The sequence below is a fragment of the Poecilia formosa genome, unplaced genomic scaffold (assembly GCF_000485575.1).
Source record: "Poecilia formosa unplaced genomic scaffold, Poecilia_formosa-5.1.2 Scaffold168, whole genome shotgun sequence".
Lineage (NCBI taxonomy): Eukaryota > Metazoa > Chordata > Actinopteri > Cyprinodontiformes > Poeciliidae > Poecilia > Poecilia formosa.
In genome coordinates this window covers 550,410-574,471 of record NW_006800107.1, presented here as the reverse complement: position 1 = coordinate 574,471, position 24,062 = coordinate 550,410, and the positions used below count along the sequence as shown (strand labels likewise).

Here is a 24,062-nt window from a genome sequence, read left to right as displayed (position 1 = left end):
TGTGTGTGAAGGAGGGTCTGAACGGTCCAGTCAGGTCGAGTCTGGCCAGATGTTTGGGTTCTCCTGTCGAGGCCTTCCACCAATCACAGCACAGAAGCTTGAAAATCAGTTTTATTTCATCAAAACGTTCTTGTTAACATGTTAGCATGTTAGCACGTTAGCATGTTAGCATGTTAACATGTTAACATTACTTGCATATCAGATCCAGAAGTTAAAGTTCATTCAGTTCACATCAGAAAGTCGCTTCCTTCAAGGCTTAATTTAATAAACTAATGAAATGGAGTCGACCTGTTTGACCTCAGAGTCTGACCCCAGATCAGTTCTAATGGATGAATCACTGAACTGATCATTTATCTTACTGTAATGAACTTGATATCTAGACTTTGACTAGGCCGCTCCTTTATTTCTTTTCGTCCATCCTGTTGATAGATTTGTTGCTGTTTGGGTCGTTGTCCTGCTGATGACCCGGTTCTGATCAGGTGGGCTTAACTCCAGAACATTTAAGTCACATGGAAGGGTGTACTTAGTTTTTGTCATGACTGAACTGTTGATTATAATTAATTATAATCGTTTTTTCCCTTGACTTTATTAGCTCACCAAACTAGATTATGTTTCAGTTTGGAAAAAACCCTCATCTTTCAAGATAAACATATCCATAAAACATGTGACAAATATGTATGCATGTATATATATATATATATATATATATATACATGCATACATATTTTGCATTATGGTTGCATAAATTGATTGATGAAGGATTTTCCTTTGAATGTTTCACATCATGTTTTTCCATCAGAACCAGTGCATTTAGTTGCCAACAGAAACATTTAAAGCTAAAAGCTAAAGCTATGCAGCAGCTGTTAGCAGAGACAACACAAAAACCAAGTCTTCCTCAGCGACTGTTTCCTGTCTGAACAAACGTTCAGATTCATTCTGAGCTTTTATGTCGGTGCTGTTAACAAACTGAGACGTTTCTACACGTTTCTGATGTAGATCTGGGACTCAGCAGCAAACCAGCGAAATGATCCTGTTTCTACTGCGGCTTCTCTTTAAAAGCCTCGTGTCTTTTAGCGTAAAGAAGCACACAGAAATGTTATGTTTTGAAAAGTTCCACATCTTTTACTTTTCTGCGTGAAGCAGCTTCAAAAGTTTCTGAATGTTTTCTTTTGTGTTTGACTCAAGTCTGTTTAGGATATTTGCTTTGATTGTACTCTGATTTTGAATGAAACTCTTTTGTTGCAAAAAGAAACACTTTGTGGTTGTAGCCAGTGTTTCATCTGAAGCCTTTCAGTCGTTCGTTTCTCAGCTCCTGCTGCTTCATCAGCCTCTGATGCCAGCATGACAACAACCAGCTACATGCCGCAGGAGGACGGCTTGTTCCAGCTTTAAACCAGGACAGATCCACAGCTCTAACTCCTGTTAACTGTAAGACATGAGACTGGCTGACCAAACAAAGCTTTTTATTAAAAAGATGCACAACTTCATGAAAAAAAAAAAGATTTCAAACTATCTCTTAAAGAAATCAAACTCAGAAATCATATCCAGCATTACCAGTGCCTCAGCAGTGTGTTAACAAATCAAATTTAAATTTGATTTTTATTTTGTTTTATTTTTCATTATGGGTGCAAAAAAATGTTTACTTTAAATATTCTCTTCATGTTGGACTGAAGTAGCTTCTTCATGCCTGACTCTGGAGTCGGCCTTTAATAACGCTCCAGTTCGACGTGACGAAGCAGGCATCTGCATGTGTGTGTACACCTCAAACCCTCCACCGCCTCTAAATATAATCAAACACCCATAAAGTCTGACGGACTGAAGAGCTTTGAAAACAAGAGTTTTGTGGGTTTTTACTGAGTTTCCTGTCGTTTTGTACTCTGGAGATAAATAAGCAAAAATGTGAAACCTGGTAATTTATCATTGTTCCTCTCCTGTTAAATCAACTGTTTTTATCTCCAAATGTAGCAGCATGTGTTGTTTTAATAAAAATAAATCTATGTTTTTCAGCAGGTGTTCCTCGTTTGTATGTAGACGGTTTCAGAACAACATGTTCCTCTACTTCTGTTTATTTCAGCTTCTTTGTATCTTTTACAGATTTCATAAAATCCCTCACATTATGCTCAATCTTTAGAATAAAACACCGGCTCACCAACACTATAATATATCCTTTCTTCCAACTCTTTACTTATTTTAGTGAATGTAATTACTATTGATGAGTCTGTGAAGAAAAGGTTACATCTGAGTTAAATGTTTACTTGTGATGAGGAAACTCAACTCTAAATTTACTTTTTAAAAAATGAACTAAGCAGCAAAGTTTGTCAAAATTAACAGGAGAGAAATCCAGTCAGAAAACGCCAACACTGCGCTGCGCCCTGGCTTCTGATAAAATAATCAGCTTATGTCAAACTGCAGATGTGAGCGTGTTCCAGAGAGGCTCATGGGGGCCGCAGACTTACAGAAATAATCCCTCAATTCTCATCTCTGCTCCGTTTTAAGGATTTAGAGGCAGGAAGGTTTACCTTGCTGTGTGTCAGCAGCCTGAATGTGATGTTTGATGCAGAGGGGGGGGCTCTTATGTAAAGATGACAAGTCCCTCAGACCAATGAATGAATGAATATACTTTATTAATCCCATACTTCAGTACAAAACTACAAACACACTTCAGACATTTAGATCAATGACTGAAGTTGCATCTCTTCCCCCAGAGTGAAGGCGGCACAATTAAAGTCTGAAGTTTTAATCTGGTTAAAATTCACAGCAGATTCTCTTCACCTTTATATAAATATCTAAGAATCCACAAATCACTAAGAAGAAAGATACACAAATTAATCACACTATAGACCTGCTGTAAAAAAATGTGTGTTTATTACGTCATACTATAGTATGTGTGTAGAATAAATCACGGTCACACCATGTAACCCTTTATTCTGTGCAACATGAAAGAAAAAAAAAGGACTTTATGCCACAATGATTTTAAAATATATTACAGACTTCTAGCATGTGTGTAAAAGCCTTGAATCTTCCAGTGAACCTGAGGAGGAAATGAAGGATTAGGGTGATGGCAGAGAGACCTTCCAACCTCAAAGACTGGAGAAAGTCTGCTCAGCAAAAATCAGGACTTGGCTCGTACCCATAAAAAAAACCTTTATTACTGAAAAATGGTATTCATTATTTAACATGCAATATGTAAATGAAAACATAACTTATGTTGTCTTAACGTTATGCTCTACAGTTTGTTTCTTTGGCTAGATGATGGTCTCATCTTTTTCTTGTCACCATTTCAGGTGAATTAGGTTGTCTGCTGCCATCTAGTGGCAATACAGTAAACATCCAAAACGTCTTATTGACATATCAAACTTCTCTTTTCTGTCATGCGATATGCTGTTCAGTACCACAGCTGAAGGACTGGTTAAATGTCTTCAGTAACTAACAGTTGGAAGCTCATTTTTGTCCCAGTGCAGAACGTTCATAAGTATGGCAGGTAGCAGATCCGGCTGAGGCTCTTTGCTGCATTGCTGCAGAGCGACAGGCAGAATACCAAGTGGTCTGAAAGCTGAGCATGCAGCACTGCTGAGGAAAACCAGAAACATTTGTCCAAATTCTCTCTGACTGGATCGTTTCATAACCCTAGCCCTTAACTCCGACCCAATTCTAACAGAATGAAACCAGACTTTCCTTCAGGTGAAAATCTGTGAAACATTTGACCTTGGTTTGATACCGACAGCAACAACATCCTGCAGTTTAAAGCAGAAAATACTTGCATCAATAAGCAAACTGCAGGTGGGTGTAAAAATACAAATTTATTATTTACAAACTGTAAACTTCCCCAAACTGACAAACAAAACAGTAGAAAAGCATATAGAGTCCAAACCATCACATTAAGATGATAACAGCTTCAGATGGACTGGAAGTCATCCAGATAAAACATAAACAGTACGTTTTCCAAATACGATGATGAGATGCATAGATCATTCTCTTACTGGTAATAAAAATAATTAAAACTCATAAAATAATAAACTGATGATCTTATTAGTTTTGGCACATTAACTTATAAAACGAGACTGTAAAATAAAACGTTATCTTATTAAAAAACAAACTTAACTGCATAATTCCTAATATTAAACCAGCAGCTAATGTGTTAAATATATTTAAAAAATACATTTAACCTCAAACTTTTAAAGTTACAAAAAACAACAAACCATCTCCCTTCAGTCGAATTCAATTCAAAAATGCATTATTGATCCCAAAGGGAACTGAAAAATATTCTGATTGACGCAAATATTAAATGTTATCAGTGGAGGAAAGAAGATGATAAATCTGAATTTTCATCAGCTGCCATCAATCAACAATAAGCAAAAATTAATGTTTATGATGAAATTTGTTGTCTGAGTCAAAGACGTTGGTTCATTTCTGCATATTGAATTTAGCATATAATTTTTTTAACGTTTGGGGTCAGTATATATATACTTTCTAAACTTACTTTGTAAATCATCACCATGGAGACATGAAACGATAAATTCTTTGTGCAAATTCTGAACTCCGTATGGAAACATACGAGCGGCAGCAATAAAAATTCTTCTCCATTTAAAAACATACACGTTGTTTGTTTCAGTTTTCAGAAACAAATAAAACAGGTTTTTTTCTAAAGGTTGGATTGAATCCAGTTTTTCCTTCATGTGAAGCTGTCTGGACCAAGGCGGAACCTGACCAGGAGAGGGAGATGGTCGGATGAGTGGTGCCAGTTGGGAAGTCTGTGGACTTCCTCCAGCTCTGATTGCCCAACCAATGACAGCCTGCCCAGGAGCTGGAGGCCCCGCCCACCAGGAAGTGAAGGGGTTGCGTTTATATCTAATAAAGGTGAGCCGAGAGAGAACAGGAAACTGTTACTACTAATAATGACAGAAAAACAAGTGTGTGTGTGTGTGTGTGTGTGTACCTGAGCTGTACAGGATGTAGTCCACGGTCAGGGATGTGCGTGAGTGGCTGGTGGTGACCTCAGGGCGGCCGTCCGGCAGCAGGCGGTGCCCGTAAGACGACTGCAGCTTCAGGTCATGATTGATCCTGTATCTGGAGCAGTTTGGCTCTGACCTAAGATCAGAGGTCAGAATCATTCAGGACACACACCTGGCCTCACACTGCTCTGATTGGCTTAAAGCCTGATCATCTGGTTACCTGGCAACATCAGATGAGGCTCCGGAGGCCTGATCTTCTACCGTCAGGTTAGAGATTCCTCCTTCCACAGCTGAGAGAGACAGCAGAGCTGAGATGAAACCGGTTCGGGTTCACATTAAATGAACTGAAACCGGTTCGGGTTCACATTAAATGAACTGAAACCGGATCGGGTTCAGACTGAGTGAGCTGGTCCAGTCTGAACGGAGAGGAATCGGGTTTCACCTGCCGGGCTGCTGGGACGCGGCTCCTCTGTTGCTTTGCTCTCATACTGGCAGCTCTGGTTGATTCCCAGTCTGGGGGACCAGATGGGAGGGGTGAGGAAACGGTGACCTCTGGAACCTGCTTCCTGACCCGACACCTTCACAACAGGAGAACCGAGTCAGGCCTTTCAATCCTCACAGAATGATTCACAAGGTTTATTTTCATGATTACATGTTAAAAAGAGCCAAAACCACTTAGAGTTGCAACTGACAATTATTTTAGTAATTGATTATAATCAATCGGATAAAATAGACATTCAGCAGATTCTTTCTTATGCTCAAGTTAATTATTTGATAACTAATTTATATGACGATAATTTCAATACCTGATTAATCATGATTAATCGTTTAGTCTCGTCTCACCATGTTAATCTGCAGCCCCTTGTACTTCAGAGAGCCTGTGGTCAGGAAGTGGTACAGCGGGCTCCACGGCACCGAGTTAAAGTCCCCACAGAGGATCACCGGGTTGGTGGAGCCGTCGGGGAGGCGGGACAACCGGCCGATCTCAGCCAATAGGATGGCTAGCTGAGCCAGCTTGATGTCGCCACGGCGAGGGTTGTAGAGCAGGTGAGTGTTGGCCACACAGATGGAGTAGGACGCATTGGACTGGGCGGCGCCGGTGTTTGGCTGCAGCACGACCACCATGCCCACGTTGTCCCGGTTTAGGAGCGCGTCGCCACGGCGATGGAACTCCACCGGTGTAGAGGAGACGAGCGAGAAGCGGGAGGATTTAAAGGTGATGGCGCAGCCATCTGGTTTCTTTCCTGTCCGCTTCTTATATTCACACTGGTACCCTTAAACACATACACACACACACACACACACACACACCAACACACACGTTAGCTTTTAATAAAGCACGTTCTTTACATTTTATCACCACTTTCTGACACCTTTAGGCTGATATAGTTACTGAAATATTCAAACTGTTAAACTTCATAAACATCTCTGTCAGCTTGGTGTAAGAGGTGATGTACAGTTTGTGATGCTTTTATTTTGTTTCTCTAATTGTTTCTGTGCTTTCATACCCAGTAGAGGAGCAGGTCCAGATTAAAGTCCTAATGTGAGATAATCTGGTTACTTCAGCCTTTAAATGCCCTTTTTATTGTTGAAACATTTAGTTTCCCGTTTCTCTCAGAAACTCAAAAGCCAAAAATTATCAGTGAATAAAAAGTCAAGTTGTGCCAAATCAAAACTCAAGGATATTATTACATATAATTAGAAACTGTATTTTTATGGGATCTTCTCAATGAGAGAATGAAGAGTTTTTACATTTTTCCAAACTTTATTTCCTTTATTCTCATATCAGCACTTCAAGATCGAAAGAGAGATTTACTCTATTACATGATCTGTTGTCTAATTTTCTCAGAAAAGTAAATAAAAATATACAGCTACAGAAATGTTGACTGAAATATTGAGTTATGGTCCTAGATCTATAATAATACATTCATCTTTAGTTTTATCAATAGAAGATAAAGAATAAAATCTGGAAGCTTAGACATTTTTTCCACCATATTATACTTTATATATTCTATAAAGCTGTAATAAATTCTGTATTTTTCAGAACTAGTTGGAGTTGGTACCTAAAGCCTGTAGAGCTGGTTTGATCTCGTTCTCATAGTGATCCTCCTGGACCTCCTGAAGACACAGAATCTGGGACAGAAAGAAAACATTTATTTCAAACTTTTCACGCTTTCAGCTGCACCAAGTATTCATAACTTCCTGTTTATAAGTTTTATTTAAACGTCTGACGTCCAACAGAGAAAAGAAAGAAGCTGCTAACAGAACCAACAGGTCTGTCTGGTACCAAACCAGGTGAGGCGCTGCTCAGGTATGACATTTAAAATCAAACATCCGGTGATATTTATGGAATCACATTGACAGAGTGAGGTGTGTCCGGAGTGCTGAAACTTTAACTAGACCAGGTCCACACCTCTGCTCAGGTGAGGCCCTATAGCTCAGTGGTTAGAGCACTGGTCTTGTAAACCAGGGGTCGCGAGTTCAAATCTCGCTGGGGCCTAAATTACTTTTCAATTTACGACTTTTTACACATTTTTAAAATCAACAAATAATTCACACAATTATGATCTAACGTACTACAGCAACTGGAAGTAGTTTCTGATGTTAAACATGATTTAAACACAAATAAACCAGATAAAATCTGAGGAAAAAAAATCCCACCTGATGAATAATATTCCAACTGTCTCTTGATTTTGGACAAGTTAGACATATTGCATTACATAGAAGAGAAAAATGACATGACAGATGTTTCTAACTGAAAATAAATCAGCCTAAACATCTCTGTTTATTCTAAGACTTATTTCTGTTAGCCGTTCCAATGATGTCAGAAGTTTACATACATCTCCTGAGCGTTTTGGGTCAAACGTTTTTTGCTTCTTTCCAGAAGGTTTTGGCCCATTCCTCCTGACAGAACTGTTGGAAATGGTTCAGGCTGGTAAAACTTAAATTACTGACTTTGTTGCCTCTTAGAATTTGACCAGCAGGTGATTTTTATTTTAATTATAAAACTCCATACTTTTCCAAATTTCCACATTTCTACTCTTGCATTTTTTAATTTTATTTATTTTTTAGCTTTATGGGTATTTGAATAGAAAGCATTAACTTTAAGATTGTTTGGGTTGTTTGTTCTGATTAACTGTAGGTCCTACAGTAATGAAATAGAGCAATAGATAGAAGCATTTTCTCCTTTTGGGTCGTGTAAGGTACCTTAAAAGCTTTAACAGTGGATAATATTTTAAAGGGGTGCACCGATATCCTTAATTTTGGATATCGGTGCACATATCTGATCTTAAGAGAAGATCAGCTTCATATGACTCTTATTCTTAGACATTCTTATCGACCTCTGCAATGCCTTAAAAAAATTAATAAATAAAAAAAAAAAAAAAAAAAAAAAAAAAATCAGCCACTGTCCTCTTTTCCTCTGCTGTGAGAGGCTTGACTGACAGGTCAGCCCATTCACAGCTAATAGTCACTCCACTGTTGTCAACTAAGTGACTTTCTTACTATATTTAGCAACATTTCAGACAAAAATATTTTGGTATTGGCCAAAATCAGAATTGGTAAATATTGGTAATCAGCGATCGGCCAGAAAACTGCGGTCGGTGCACAACTGCATTTGAACTTAACAAATAAGATATGAACATCGTAGATTAAAAGAAGATTTCTTCAAGGCCCTTTCTATAACATATTTATTGAAGCTTTTTTATTGATTTGAATGCATCTCATTGTGTTTTTGAAGCTAAAATAAACCCTCTCTGTCCTATCAAGAGGAAACTTTACTTTCGTTTTGAGTTTATCTGACTGAAAACTAATTCAACCAGATCACAAAGCAAACTGTGATGTAAAGGTGTGTCTGTACTGTGTGTACAGGTGTAAATGAGTCATCATTACCAGCTGTTGTAAGTAAGGCCCTATAGCTCAGTGGTTAGAGCACTGGTCTTGTAAACCAGGGGTCGCGAGTTCAAATCTCGCTGGGGCCTGATAAATTTATTTTCTCATCCTGCAGAGTCAAACATTTCTTATTTACTGCTGGCCTTCAAACAAAAAATTCATCAACATGGTTGAGGCAAAATATTTACCAAAATCTATCCACATATCTCGCTTCTAATAAATTTAACATAAATTTGTAGATGTTACAGCAGTGGCATTTTATGGAGGTCCCTTTGTTTCTTAGGGGCCATAATGTTCGTTGCTAAAGCTGAAAAAAAAAATTGATTTGAAACTTAAGAAAAAAGAGCTTGAATCTTAAATATAACATTCAACCTTATGTTCAGTTTCAATTTTTTCATTTTTATTTTTCAAACAATATTTTTGCCCCCAATTTATCTCCATATTCACCGTCATCTACTAACAATTTTAGTTGTCGAGTATTTTTCTTGTTTGCAAGAAAACATTAAAAAATATTACTTTATCAGTCAAAATAAAATAGATTTTGATTGTTTGTTACTTTGATGCTAAATCTAATTTTTTAAAGTTACTCATTGAATGCAGAGAAAGCTAAAACACTTCAAACGGTTTGTTAGCTGGTAGTTTTATCAATTTCTGACACAACCGACCCTTTGAGGACATTATTATGATTCATGATGTGGATCAAAATGAAAATGAGTTTGTCATCCTACACCCTGTACACTTCTATAAGTATATTATTGATAATGTGTCATTGTGTTGTGGAAAATCAATGCAGGATTTATTCTGTAGAAAAACCTTAAAAACAAACCCTGCTAAAATCTGAAATTGTTATATCTATATTTACAAAACAGTTGGTTCTGCACATTTTCTTAAAGAGCCATTGTGGAAAAAGAGCCACAGGACTCCTGATTTAGATAAAAACAAAAAAAACACAAGTGTGGAACAGTTTGAATGAGTTTGACCTGCAGGTTGGGAATCACAACAATGCTACAATCCAGTGATGCATTGAAAGCCAATAATGAACAGATTTACAGACACACTGAGCAGAGACACAACTGGCCTGATTGGAGTCATACCAGCTGCAGTGGAAGGTGTGTCCACGGTGCTGAAACTTTAATTACACCTGATTCACACCTCTGCTCAGGTGAGGCCCTATAGCTCAGTGGTTAGAGCACTGGTCTTGTAAACCAGGGGTCGCGAGTTCAAATCTCGCTGGGGCCTAAATTATTTATTATTTTGTTTTATTTAAATGATTTTAAAATTGAAGGTAGAGCTTCTTAACATAGGAAGGAAATTCAAGTTTTCACAAGGTATTCCTACTATGTCTGGAGTAGGAATACAGAAAAGAAACATTTTCTTGATAAGAGCCACCTCTCAGTGATTTCAGAAATGATGGATATGAGGAATAATGAGTATATTTTTAGATGTTATGAATATTTTCAAGCTTTATGTCGTCCACTCACGTCGGCGTCGTGCTGCTGGATCTCTGCCAGCAGGTTGGGCAGCCTGTACGGCCAGGACAGAACGGCAGGGTCACAGTGTCGGTACAGGTAGGCGTTATCCTGCAGCAGATCCTGGGACAAGATGTTGTAGGACATCACAGAGAAGTCAAACACTCTGCTGCCCCCTGGTGGCTGGGGTTCAGTACTGCAGGTCTCCCAGTACCTCTGAAGAGCTGAAGAAAATAAGGTTTAATTTCATCTGACAAAATGTGCAAATTGGGAGGATTGCTCTGCTTAACCATACTGACAAAAAAATTAAGACAATAAAGTCAGTTTTACCAAAATAAACTTATGAGAAATTGCATAAGAATCTAAATGGTTCTGAAAATAAAGTCGTATAAGAATAAACTCATAACATTTCAAGGATAAAGCCATAACAATATGGGAATAAAGTCATAATGTGATGAGAATACAGTCATAATATTATGATTTTATTCATGTAAGACTTCATTCTCACCATTTTCTCAATTCTATTTACTTGGGTTGGCCCCAATGCTCTGCTGAATTTTGAGTTTAAAGTCCTCGTACATTTATTTTTTTATTGGGTATGAACATTTAAAGAGCTTCATTTTAACATTATTAAAGAGGAAACTGACCGTTAACAGGATGTGGAGGTTGCCGTGGAGGTCGTCTGTCTGCTTGAATCGAACTGGAAGGCTGGTGCTGAAGCCCCGCCCATCTCCCTGCATCCACACCGCCAACCTTGTCAGGTTCTGCCGACCCGGTTTGGTTCTGTTGAAGGCTCCGCTGCTCCTCAGCAGGCCTGCCACGGAACCAGACGTTGGGTTTCTCCTGCTCAGTCCTGGATCCTGCAGCTTGTGAATGCTGGTTTTTAGTTCTGTCGCTGCTGCTTCTTCTCTCACATTTAGTCCTTTCTCTGCTGTAAACTCTCTCGACTCTGGTTTTTGGTTTCTCTCCGATTCTGGACTGGTGGTTCGCTGGAAGTTCACCGTCTCTTCTGAAATCCCGATGATGCTGCTCCTGCTTTGACTCTCTCTCCCTGGCTCTGGCCCTCGTTTCCCTCATTCCTCCATCCCTGGATGATACATTTTCCCCGACACTTTTCCTGTCCTCTCCACTTTTCAATCGTTTGTTTGGAGGTTCTCTGCCGGGACGCTCCATCATGACATCAACAGAGGTGTGGAATGACTGCAGACCACCAGCGTTGACAAAGTGGAATCTGTTACCAGTGAAGAGTGGACAAGGAGGTGGGTAAGGTGGGGGAAGGCGAGGAGGCCAGGGTGGGAATCTGGGGGCTGACCACCATGGATGAGGGTGAGGGGCGAATGGTTGGTGGTGGGAGGAGGCCCGGTGGAGAGCGGGATGCCCTCTGGGACGAACGGAGGAACTGAAGGAGCTCACTCGGTGAAGAAACATGGGAGGTCTGGAGTTCAGAAAGCAAACAGAAAGTTTATAAACAGGTAAATATGTAAGAACTGATGAAAATACTCATTCATTTTTTTATTCTTGGGATTACAACATAAAACGAGAAAGTTCTTAGAAGAGGTTTTAAGTCCAACAGAAAACGTTTATCCACAATGTATACAGGAATATGTCCTAAGCTTTTCATGTGATTCATATTAAACTTAAAACAAATTCCTACAAAATACGAACAGGAGGTTGATGCATGCGCTTATAGAATGAAAATGGTGGCATTTCTCAATTAAATAGGAAACACATGACTTTACAGCATTACTGGCAATCCCTGCATATTGGCGGGGTAACTGGTGCATCTTTACATAATTATTTAACTATAATTTGTAACCATTTGAAAATGTAAACGTAAGAAAGCAGATAACATTTTCACTTCACTCTAAACCATCCCAGTTGTAAAAGGTTGGATCAATACACCGGTAAAGCAGAACCAACCGAAAGCTGGGCTAACACATGTTTGGCTAGCTTGCACCTCATTCAATACAAACTCCGTTTCTACAAACAGCTAGCTAAAATTAGCATAGCATACCTGTTTTCGGGAGTGGAAGTGCCATTTGTTACCTTGGGCCTCAAGTGCATTCGAATAAAATATTAAAAACGAACAATGTCGGCGTTTATTTCCTTAGTTAAACCAGCACCAAAAACAAACCTCAGTTCATGTCCTTAAAATATGACGCACGTGATGCATTCAAATACATAGGAGATGTATGATATTATTCCTATTTTACCAATAAAATGCAGCTTTAAGTGTGCTAAAAAGCGCAAATTATTCCAAAAAGTTTCGAGATGTTGCGCAAATATAAAACAATTAGCTTAAACCTTTAAAAAGTTACCTGAATTCCCCTTGTTCTCGTTGAGTGTACATAGTGTCAAAAACGTAAAAAACAAAACATACAAGTGAAAAGAAACACTATAACGTATCAGCCAGCGATGTAACCAAAATGAAAAATATGCTTCTTATACTTCAAATCTATTTTAGGTTACACCTTAGAATGCGCTACAGCGAGAAACATCATTTTTAAAATTACGCGAACGTATCTTCAGCTGTTACGTCATCCTCTGAACGCTGGGAGTTGTAGTCCATTTCTACCGTTTGCAACTCTAATTCTTGAAGGTTCGAACCCCGCCAGGGTTTATAGCGAACTACACACTCCGGCGGTACGGCGAGAAAACAGTACCGACTGGAAACAATTAAGTTAATTACAGTCCATTTTACCGGCTTGAAATGTCAAGTCTCTATAAATCGCAAAACGCGTTGATAAATTCAGTATTACTGCGGTTTTTGTAAAAAAACACAAAATAATAACATTAAGGTTATTTCAACACAGCTGCGCAAAGAAAGAAGGTAGACAGATGGAAAGTTCGCTGTACTTACGTAAAAGCGACTCTCTCCTCTGGAAAGCAGGGATGCAGTTGAAAGCGGTTCGAAAAGATTAAATGTCAACTTTAACTCTGTGACATCTTCTGCTGTTTAATGTCTTTAAAATCCAAAATGGGGCAGCCAGGTTCGGGTTAATGATTCCCTGAGCGGATGAAACGGACGGTGGACTGGGATCAGATGGGGACCTGAACATACTGTACTCTGTCCCTGTGTATACAAACACTCCGTCTCAGCTCTAATTATTGTGCTTCAGTTCGCAGGAAAGCATTTTCTCCGTTTACACGGATTCTCCCGTTAAAGAGATCCTGCTAGGAATGAAGACACAAGCAGTTGGCTGGGAAAAAGGCAGCCCCCACCATACATACTGCCACCACTGGTAAAAACGCGTAAAAACTGTATAAATTATTGTTGTTTTTTTTTTAAATAGAAATTTGAATTAATATGGATAATTTGTGCATATTTGATGAGAGGGAAAGAATTTGCTTTAATTAAATGAAGTTTACACTCCCCTTTTTACCAATAGATATGCAGCACTTAACTATTGACAGTCTCTTTAGATAATCAACACTGTTGGTGATTAGAATGGAAGAAGGTTGGTTTGGATCTTTATTCAAACATACCTGGTGTAGCTGAGTCATTATTTTCTTGTAAACATTTTTTTTAAATTTGAAGATCAGCCTCATCTGGCCATTTTGAAGCGTGACTAAGACAAATGTTATGTCAAATTTATATCCCAGGGAAAAAAGAAGTAATAAACCTTGAGTTAAAAGTTACAGACATTGTGATGGACTGAATTTAGGTTCCAGGTGAAGACGCTGAAAAACACATCGAAGCTCACAGTTCACACATACACCACAGTCATTTAACAAAAATAGAAAGAGGAATTATAAAACTTTATTCAGGAATCAGAGATGATATCAAGATGATGCAGCTGCAGATGTCAAACACATGATGAAGTGAGAAAAAAGTGAGGGAGGTGGAGGAACATTTTGTAGGTCAGCAGTAACTTTATCTGTTTAAATTCTCAAGATGACAGAAACAAGAAAACAGGGAACATCATCATATGAACCGAGGGTTGAAAGTTTGAATTTCATCAGCAATATAACATGTTTCCTGTTAGTTTGGTTAGAAATAAAATGTAGCTTTTGTTTGGCCTGCAAGATGTTTTACATCTGGGATTCTGTGGCTACATGAGAGGAAACATCTAGATAATGTAAAGAATGAAACAATTTGCACACAATGAAGAATCAACATGAAGATTAGGTCATGTAAGCTTTCAGGCAATAAAAAAAATATTATTTGGTTTGAAAAGTCAAAATATCTATTTTTGACTGATGTTTTAATGAGAACGACCCAACTTCTTCAAAAGCCAGCACTTTGCAAACTGACACTAATACACAATGATGCAGAAATACTTCAGAACATTATGTTCCTTTCGAGATAATATCCAGCTGACCTGAAATGTTTGATCTGTACCAGAAAATTGGTAAAAAATAAAAAATAAAAAATCTAGAAAACATGGCAAAAACTACTTAAAGTGCTGGCAAAACAGGAAGTGATGAAGCAATAATAAAATGCTAATTTGTTCCAACTTTCACATATTTTTGGGTTTAAGGTTTTTGCAGAAAAATGCATTTGAAAATACATTATGTAAAATAATCTCAAACTTAGATTAAATGGTGGAATACTTATCCCCGGCCTGAATGGCTTTTATTCTGACGAGGTCTTAGTCGTTCCTGCTGAATCCAACAGGAAACCCATCTGCACTGTTGATGATGAGTTTATGTGGTAAACATGATTTGTGCTTCCTTTTAATTTTTCTGATTAAACAGCTTGAAGAAGAAACATGTTAGTTGTAAATAATAACCAGACGTTATTTTTTTCCCTCATTGTGAAAAGTTTCCGCCCAGCTTTGGCAATTTTAAGGTGCACTTAGTTTCAAACTCTTTAATTTGTCCCATGTTTTCCATGCATCCTTCTGATCCTCTGTGCTTTCCACCATGTTCCAGCCCTTCGACTCGTCTTCGTCATGTTTCTGTGCGGTAATCTTCAGCTCAGTGCTGACGTCGCTCCTGCTGCTCCGGTCAGTGGAAATGGAGCGCTGGGCCAAAGCTCTCGCCGGTGGAGAGTCGGAGTGATAAAGCAGGTTTCTGGAGGCCCAGGGTCACGAGGTCAGGAGAAGGGAACTTCCCATCTCTGTGTGTAGGCGCTCAGTTCACAGGGGCTGATGACCAGCATGCGGGACGAGTCCATGCCGTCCAGAGCCATCTCCGAGTCCAGGCAGAACCGAGACACGATGTGCTCCAAGTGAGTCCCTGATTTCTGCCACCGCTGCAGGACAGGAACAGAAAACAGAAAGTTGTATGCTAATATTTTATTCTTTTTTGCTTTCTTCAACCTTCTTGCTGCTCGCTCAGACACTGCTGCATTTGAAAGAGGATGTTTTTAATCCAGGAAGCTGCATTCGCCCGAGACGTTTCTGAAAAGGTCTTCAGTCACGCTCTGCAGAGCGAGTCGGAGACGATGCAGCCGTTTGCAGAGAAACACGTTTCTGACGATGACAAAGGTTCTGTCACCGAGTTTAGCATAAAAACAAAGAAAATGTTTCACAGCTGCTCACCGAGGAGTGCAACTTAGACACCATTTCCAACGGTTCCATATACAAGTATAGGAAACTTATAGTAACTACTCAGGAAAAATATACAGTGATAAACCAACAAGTATGTCTGTCCTGCAGCAGGGAGAGAGGCGGGGGACACTGTGGACGGGTCAGCAGTCCATCACAGAGACACAACAACGACCACCAGAGCAGCTCGTTCATTTTATGATAATGACACACTATCATGAAAAATCTGTCATGATATAAGGGTTTCATATCAGTCATTATAAATACTTATTGATTAGTTTTTTTTTTGTTTTAAATATCTGAAATACAACCAAAATGATGATGTGACTTTTCCCTTTTTATCCAGTTTTCTCTCCACGCCGTTTTAATTTTTAAGCAGTTATGAGACACAGTGGAGAAACAGGAATCTGCTGCTGCGCAAGTTACTCAACATGTTGTTGCTAGGTAACCAAAGAGTGAGTGAGTTGCTAGGTAACCAAAGAGCCAGTTGATGCTACTAACCTTGCTTAGCAAGCAGCCATGAGAGGTTGAGCGGCTAAAGTCTTTCCTCTGTCTACATCCCCCAGAATGCTGTGCAGTTCTGGGTCGTAGTTCAGTGAAATGACTGAATATTCTGATGCATAATTGATACGTTGATATTGATCACATGTTTATCATGATCTAAGCTAAACATTTTGTTTTGGACTGTGGAAGGAATCCGGAGTACCCGGAGAAAATCTACACATTCATGGGGGAAACAGGCAACAGGATCTTGTTGCTGTGGCAACAGTGCTACCAACTTCAGGTGACTGTGGCTCTGTGGGACGAGTAGCTGTCCTGTGATTGGAAGGTTGAAGGTTTGATTCCAGCTTCCTCCTGCCTCATGTCGATGTGCCAGTGGGCAAGGCACTTAACCCCAACTTGCCTACTGATCTGCGTATCGGTGTGTGAGCGTTTGTGTGTGAATGGGTGAATGTGACTCTAGTGTAAAGCGCTTTGAGTGTCAAAATAATCGGAAAAAGTGCTACATAAGTTCAGTCCATTTACCATTCTGATTAATTGACTTAAAATAATAACTATCTATATTTGAAGAGAACTTCTTGAAATTAAATAGTGTTTTCACAATGATGTAATTTTGGCAGCATAGAGGGAAAAAAACTACTTTGATTTGATTGATAAACAAAAAAAAAAGCACAGAGCTTTTATCTTGAAAATTCTTACAGCTGTTCCAACCCAATCTGTTGACTTCCCTTCATATTATGTGGAAAAGCTTTTACTTTCACCATTAATCAGCACTGATTCTGTAACTATCTTGCTAAAATGTAACTGTTATTTAAATATTTTTCAGTTTATAATCTCAAATGTTGGCAAGGCTTTGGTGAATTTAGGTAAATATCTATTTGTAATTCCTCTTAATGGCCGCTAGATGGAGGTCTCTTCTAAATCTAGCCTCCATCTGGGCGCGGATCTGTGTTATCTCTTTAAATATTGATTATGCTTCGTGTAAACATGTACAGGTGCTTTGTACAGTGTTTTTTACTAAAATATCATGATTTTATATTGCTTAATGAGGGAGAAAACAAAAAGTATCACCGTAAAATAAATGACACATGAGTTGTTCTTTCCATTTGAAGCTGAATTAGATGTACTGAAAGAAATTTAAATGTTAGATTTTTAGGTGAGTGTAGGTATAAATAGCAATGATGGAGAATATTATATTATTCATATCATACAGCTGGGAAACAGACTGAGAGCCAATCAGACTGGAGAATTGATAAAGAAAGGGTCAAAATTTGAATATTAAAGCACAAAATATAAATCATATCCATGCTTTACTCGAGTTTCAGAGTTTGTCAGGATGTGGAGAATGAACATGTTCTGATTGGTTCAGCATTGTGGGGTCCGAATCCCACACATGCAAGCTTTGTCCTGTAAAATAACTGCAGCTCTGCTGTAACTCTGGCAGGACGAGGCGCTAGTCGCAGCGCAGCGACGGGCCGCTGAGGGTTGTAATTGAAAGAAAAAAAAAGAGGGAGGGATAATTAAAAGTAAATCAATTAGTATTCACCTCATTACCGGCTGCTGCAGCAGAGCTGACATCAAATATGAGAGGAACACGTCGTGTTACTCTGTCTTTGTGCAAGTCAGAGCAGCTCTGGTAAAGTTCAGGCCACTTTGTTCCTTTTCCAGACGACCGCTGGGAGCTGAGAGCGTATCTCATCATCCCAGGTCATCACAGGCCTGACTCTTCCTCCTGGGAGGCTTCAGCTCACTTCACTATTCAGCTCTCCTACCTGAGCTTTTTTTTATTTCAGAGAGTCTGTGGACTACAAAAGCAACATTTTGGATGATTTCAAAACGAAAAGCGTACTTTAACTCTTATCCTGCAGGAACATTTGAATTTAGAGTGGTTCTGATATATATTTGTTTATTAAGATTTCACTTAGCAGCTGTAGGCCTGCAGCTTTTCTTACTGGGGTTAAACAACATTACATTTCTAATAAAAAAGATTAAAAATCATCTTAAAGTTATACATTTTCCTTAAATAAAGTAGATAAGCTTATTTTCCTTACAGCTGCAGTAGGTAACTTTTATAAAAGATATTTTTGTAACATATTTGTTGAAACTGTCACTATGTCGTGACAGTAAATATGATAACCTGTGAAAAAAATGGAGCTCTTCTGCCTTCTAGTGCTAACCAGAAACAGCCAATCAGAGCCAAGAGACGGGTCTTAGCGCTGCCAATCAACCTCCATGTGGCGCTGCCCTCTTCCTCTCCCTCTTTCTCTCTGCTACGCTACAGCTAGCTCATCACAGCATGCTAAGGCTAGTTAGCATAGCCTCCGATGACGATAGCTAGAACATTTTCCTGGAACAATAAGTGTTTTTCCACCAATAGCACATTTAGCAATGAGTACATGAGACTGATTGACAGCACTAAGACCCGCCTCCTGGCTCTGATTGGTTGGTTTTGGTAGGAAGTGGTGCATTTCTTCAGTAGCAGCACAGGGAGGAAGGAAGTGGAGGAGATCGACCTTTTCACAGATTATCTGTCTCATATTTTATTGTCACAACTTGGTGACAATTTTAGCAAAAATGTAAAATAACATATTTATAGTAGAAAAAATTTGTGATGTGGATTTAGGATCACTGACCTTTGACCCAATCTAAAGTCTCTTCCAATCTCTAACTGAGCTGACAAAAGGTTTTTCTGTCAGAATCTATTTTTCTTATAGAAATAACTTTTTCCTCATGTTTATGTGAATTATCTGTTTCTCTTCCTTTTATAATGTTTTTCTTGAAAGTTAAAAAAATCTGTTAGTCTGGCTCTAATACTCTGTCATTTTGACAGAAACATTTTTTTCTCAAAGCTGTTTAGACTGTTTGGTGCAAAAACATCAGACAGAGTTTCTGAGGGAACAAATTATTAATATTCCAGATGTGTGTTTTATGTTTGTGTTTAAGTTTTGTATACTGTGTAAAGTCAGGACTTGTATCCCTTCCATGCGATTCCTCCGTAGTGTAAAGAGCATAAATTACTTCTCCTCTTTCTGACATTTTCAGCCGTTGTGATTTGTTAGCTGAAGGTTATTAATGTGCTAAAATATTCTACCGTTTTGCATACTTCATTCTATTTAGGAGACATTTTTAGGCACAACCTGTGCTACCACTAAGTGTAGCAACGTGTTTACAGGCAGACATGCAATTTACTAAAGATGAATGTGACACTAAGTGCTGCTGCTTCATTTATGGAAGTGAGATTTTATGCGTAATAATTTGGAAGTTCAGTTTTAAAATGATTCCAGTTTTCTCCTCTTTGCTTAGTTCTGTCTTTATGTGTTTTTTTTTTATTTCTCTCCCTCTGTTTTTTTGCTTCTCTGCAATTTTTCCTTTCCTCAGTCTCCACCTGTCAGCTCTGGGATGTTTCTCTGCCGGATCGTCGTTCTAATTAGCTATCATCGCTCTACTTCCTGCCTTCTGACACACACACACACACACACACACACACACACACACACACACACACACACACACACACACACACACACACACACACACACAGTGTGTCAGCTGAAAGGTTTACACGTTTCATTTACATGACAGAGATGCGCTGCAGCGGCGCGGCTGCAGTACACACAGAAACGGCCTAAACAAACCCAGATGGTGTTTGTGTGTAACCGTGACGCAGCAGCAGCGCCTCCTGCAGGTCTGTTGCAGCTGCCTGTCTGCCTGTCTGTCTCCGTGCATGCAGACCCAAACAGCCTCCCGGTCGCCATAACATCCTCCGTCTCCAGGGTTCAGCATAGAGTCTTGTTTTGCTAATGTAGTGAAACGATCTGGAAATATTCCAGCAGAGCAACCGAAACCAAAACGTCGGCCTGCTGGAGACGTTTCCCTCCTCAACTTTCTGGCTGCTTTCAAACAAAGTCAAGCGAAATGGGAGAGAAAAGATGTTTGGAAATGAACTTTCTTCATTAACTATATCTCTTGTACAATTAGTTTCATACTTTCCTCCTTTCCTCCTTTTCTGCCTTCCTTGTTTCTTACAGTCCATCCTTCCCTACATCCTTCTTTGTTTCCTACTCTTCTTCCTTGATTCATTCTTGTTTCCTACTCTCTCTTACTTCCTTTCATGTTTCCTTCCTCTTTTCTTTCTTACTCTCCATCCTTCCTTCTTCATTTCATTCCTTCCTCCCTCTTTCCCCTTCCTGCTCTCTCCCTTACATCCATCCATCCTCCATTTGTTCCTTCCTTGTTTCATTATTTTCATGTTTTATTCATTTCTTCAAGCTGTATCTTCTTTTTCAAATGTATAATTTAATGTCTCTTTTTTCTTTTTCAGTTATTTTCTATCTCCACATCTTTTTCTTTATCTCTTGTACATTTTGTTTGTTCTTGTCTTTTTAACCTCTAATAAATTCTCAGAAAATCATTTTAAATTCTTCACATCTCATTGCTGGATTCTCTGCTCTCCTCATTTGCAGCTTGTTTTTCACACTTCCAGCCTCTTGATGCACAGCGATGCGTTCACTGTCTTTAAAAATAACAACAATCTGTCTCATCATCACCAGGAGATTCAAAGTAGGTTTTATTTTTATTTTTGCCCTTTCTTCTTTGAAAAAGCCTCAGCTTCAGTCAGACTGGATGGAGACTGTGAACCTCAACTCTAAGTTCGAGGTATGTCTGGGCTTTGACTGGGCCGTTCAAACACACAGTGGGTGGACCCAGAAAAATAACAAAAAACCATTAAATAATAAATGCAAAAAAAAAAAGTTTTATTAGAAATAAGTTGAAACATTTACTCCACTGTAAAATAAGCTTGATTTGGAGTTTTCTGTACCTTAAAAAGATTCTGTTTTAGGAATTGTGTCTTGAACTGAATAACAGTAAATGTTGTGAAGTTTTGATCAGCCAATCATATCTGGATTTGTATGCAGGTGATCCTCTCATATCTTATCCTGGTTACACTGAGCCGACTGCAGTGATGCTGAACGGGAAATGCAATAAAATAGAAGATTATTATTTTCTCTCTCACAATGATATGACTGTGCAAAAAAAGTATGGATTATTAAAAAGTTGAGCAACATACATTTCATTTTACTCCTGGATTTGTTTGCAGGTTTTAGTTTAGCAGCTGGAAAGGGAAAACTTGCTTTAGGGGTGTGAATATTTTGGCTATAAGTGTGATTACTTATGTGTATTTATGCTTTTTGTCTTTCTTTCCCTTTCGTTTTTACCGCTCTGACGTGTTTTATATTTTCACCTCCTCTCCTGATTCTCTGTTTTTATGCCCTTTTACCTTCGTTCTCATTTTGATTCTCATTTTCTGCCTGGATGACTTTTAGATGAAATAACAACTGAATCTTATTGTGCGTCATGTCAGATATCAGAACGTGGGAATATTAGCATGTTTTCTGAGTGTGATTGGATCCATGCGTCCTCTGGTTGGGTTTTACATCGCAGGAACCCGGAGGCGACGAACACAAACACACCGGAGCAGATTTTCCACGTTGGAACAGTTGGTGAGGTTTAATGAGAAAATCTTCTGCCACCCCTCGTCTATACTCTTCCTCCATCCTCCCTTCTCCTCTTCCTCATCCTTACTCTCATGTCTCCCTTCTTCTTCTTCTTCTTCTTCTTCTTCTTCTTCTTCTTCTTCTTCTTCTTCTTCTTCTTCTTCTTCTTCTTCTTCTTCTTCAGGTGATTTATTGGTTGTCAGGTGGTTCCCTGCTGCTGGAGTTTCTGGGTGCCCAGTGGTCAGGTAATGACATGCGTGAGTGTCTGTTTTCAAAGCTGCATGCTCAAAAATGCACCAGGCATCTGCACATGTGTGAATATCAGTCATTTTTTAAATAAATTCATCTCCAGGTTAATTAACACTTTGATTTATTTACCTGCCATTTGATAGACGGTGCTGCAGATACACACCACCTGTCAGTTTGAGCTGAGGATGTGTGTGTGTGTGTGTGTGTGTGTGTTTAGGTGTGTGTGTGTGTGTGTGTGTGTGTGTTCAGACCTGCTTCCCGTCTGCCATGTTGCAGGGCAGCATGAGGACCTGCGATGCAGGGAAGGTGGTGGACAGCGACAGGCAGTGCTGCTGCTGACGGATCTGCTGCCCGTGAGTGTACACCCACTCCTGCAGGAACAAAACATATTCCAGTTATTAATCAATGCGTGCAGCCATGGTGTGCTTATAAGCCTTCTGCACATTTTAACTCTTTCACCGCCAGAAAATTCTTACGTTAATCTACAAACAAGCAAAAATGTTTCTGATTTCAGAAGGTTAAACTCTCAAGTGTTTTGTTTTTACAAAGAATAATTCACCCTGGACTTTGATGATAATGATCATATTTTATTGAAGCAAACACTTCTCAGTACTGAACTGTCACTTTAAACTGTAGTTTGGAAATAATAACAGTCTTCCAGCTTCCTCTGGATCAGTCCCTCATCCCTTACTGGTTACATGAAGAATTGGTGACTCAAAGATGAACTTTATTACAAAAACACAAAATCTACAGAGTATTTTTAGTCTACTTTTCAGTATCTTAGTACACTTGAAATAAGACAAAAGTAACTTACAGGTAACTTTTCAGGAAGAAGTAGGAGCTTGTTTAAAGTTACCAATGCTAAATGGTAACTTTAGTACCAATACTAAACCATACCAATGCAATACTAAATGCATTGGTATGGTTTCATTATAACATGAGAAAAAAGTCTTAAGAAATTACTGACTACATATCTTCCTGAAAAGATACTGGTAAGCTAGTTTTGTTTTATTTCAAGTGAACTAAGATATTTACATAAAATACTTTGTAGCATTTTATGTTTTTGCTCTTTAACAGTGAGCAGTTTTTACCTGAAAGTGAGCCTTTACTTGACAAACTTTTAGCAGTCAATAATCAGAACTTCAACAGAGAAGTCAAGATCTTTGACTCGGCGCTGCAGCTAGCAAGGCCCTTTACATGTAATCCCATGGATTTCTCAGGTTTTGCTGACTTTGTGTTTTCCTGTACATGTTCTGGAAGTATTTAGTATTGAAAATGGTTAAAAGGAGAAGTGGAGGTCTTTCCAGCTAACCAGTTGAGGTAAAGCGTTTTCTGAAGAACATCTGAACGCTGCAGGCTTTGTTTCACACTGACTGATTTATCGAACTGCTGCAAATGGAATGACATCAGAGGTTAATTGGTGCTCCAGTTCAATACATTATCTCACAGCTGGAGCCACCCGCCGCTCAGTTACTGCGTGTCTTTGCACTTTTCAGATTCAGTCCCAACACAACCAAACCTACAACCTCAGAGCTCAATGAAAAACTGCTGAGTGTGTGCTTTTTATGAATTCTCTTAGTTATCATATTTTGTTATTGTAAGGTGAATATCTTGTCCTCCATTTCAGACAGTGAAACTCATATGTTACATATTTTCATCAAGTAAAATATTTCAAGTTTTTATTTCTAATAATTTTGAAGATTTTGGATCACAGATGATGAAAATCCAAAGTTGAGGTGTCTCAGAAAATGTGAATATTTTGCAAAACTTAGATATTAGAAACTCATGTTACACCTTAATTATAAATATATGCAAAAGTTTCCTGAAGGGGAGCCACAAAAAGTAAAGAAGCTGATTGTTCAGAGTGTCATGTCCATGAATATGAATAGAAAGTTGAGTGGAAGGAAAAAAGTATGTTAAAAAAATTAATATAGTTTTCAGAAGGTTGACATTTCTGTTTAAAATAACATTTATTTACGCATTAACTTATGTAATATTAACATTTTCTGAGGA

At 38.7% G+C, this 24,062-nt stretch overlaps 2 protein-coding genes, 1 long non-coding RNA gene and 3 other non-coding genes across 11 annotated transcripts in view; 4 read left to right on the top strand and 2 right to left on the bottom strand.

Moving 5' to 3' along the window:
- The first annotated feature begins 702 nt into the window (after window positions 1-702).
- LOC107837698 (uncharacterized) lies at window positions 703-23,059 on the top strand. Its single transcript, XR_001663734.1, has 3 exons — window positions 703-1,672; window positions 17,706-17,709; window positions 23,047-23,059. It is a non-coding gene; the product is annotated as an uncharacterized LOC107837698 (long non-coding RNA).
- On the bottom strand, window positions 3,782-13,536 carry angel2 (angel homolog 2 (Drosophila)). 5 transcript variants are annotated; one of them, XM_016677871.1, is made up of 9 exons: window positions 13,173-13,536; window positions 10,960-11,747; window positions 10,325-10,536; window positions 7,016-7,085; window positions 5,796-6,226; window positions 5,395-5,530; window positions 5,173-5,260; window positions 4,937-5,088; window positions 3,782-4,848 (listed from the first exon to the last, which is right to left on the bottom strand). In XM_016677871.1, the coding sequence occupies exons 2-9, from the start codon at window positions 11,738-11,740 to the stop codon at window positions 4,673-4,675; spliced, it is 2,046 nt and encodes a 681-aa protein (XP_016533357.1). In that variant the 5' UTR covers window positions 11,741-11,747; window positions 13,173-13,536; the 3' UTR covers window positions 3,782-4,672. The 5 variants fall into 5 exon arrangements, with proteins under 5 accessions (XP_016533357.1, XP_016533356.1, XP_016533355.1 ...); XM_016677870.1 differs by lacking the exon at window positions 13,173-13,536 and adding an exon at window positions 12,849-12,930; XM_016677869.1 differs by lacking the exon at window positions 13,173-13,536 and adding an exon at window positions 12,631-12,827.
- Window positions 7,380-7,452, top strand: trnat-ugu (transfer RNA threonine (anticodon UGU)). Its single transcript has one exon. It is a non-coding gene; the product is annotated as a tRNA-Thr (tRNA).
- trnat-ugu (transfer RNA threonine (anticodon UGU)) lies at window positions 8,860-8,932 on the top strand. The gene has a single exon. It is a non-coding gene; the product is annotated as a tRNA-Thr (tRNA).
- On the top strand, window positions 10,010-10,082 carry trnat-ugu (transfer RNA threonine (anticodon UGU)). The gene has a single exon. It is a non-coding gene; the product is annotated as a tRNA-Thr (tRNA).
- galnt14 (UDP-N-acetyl-alpha-D-galactosamine:polypeptide N-acetylgalactosaminyltransferase 14 (GalNAc-T14)) overlaps window positions 14,053-24,062 on the bottom strand; it is a 153,792-nt gene continuing 143,782 nt past the window's right edge. Inside the window, exons 14-15 of one of the 2 annotated variants that reach the window (XM_007564779.2) lie at window positions 22,301-22,420; window positions 14,053-15,509 (exon numbers count right to left, since the gene is read on the bottom strand). In XM_007564779.2, coding sequence (XP_007564841.1) covers window positions 15,351-15,509; window positions 22,301-22,420 — 279 coding nt within the window. In that variant the 3' untranslated portion in view covers window positions 14,053-15,350. Of the gene's footprint in view, window positions 15,510-21,923; window positions 22,105-22,300; window positions 22,421-24,062 lie in introns of those variants that run through there. The other variant, XM_016677872.1, reaches the window with a different exon arrangement.

What these genes read in the sequence shown, in the direction of transcription:
- angel2 (XM_016677868.1), bottom strand. Translation starts at nt 12,376, where the DNA reads ATGCACTTGAGGCCCAAGGTAACAAATGGCACTTCCACTCCCGAAAAC. An exon ending in ACCTCCACATCCTGTTAACG is followed by an intron (nt 10,537 to 10,959) that starts GTCAGTTTCCTC and finishes TATTTTCTTCAG; the next exon opens with CTCTTCAGAGGTACTGGGAG. An exon ending in GCGTCCCAGCAGCCCGGCAG is followed by an intron (nt 5,261 to 5,394) that starts GTGAAACCCGAT and finishes GTTTCATCTCAG; the next exon opens with CTCTGCTGTCTCTCTCAGCT.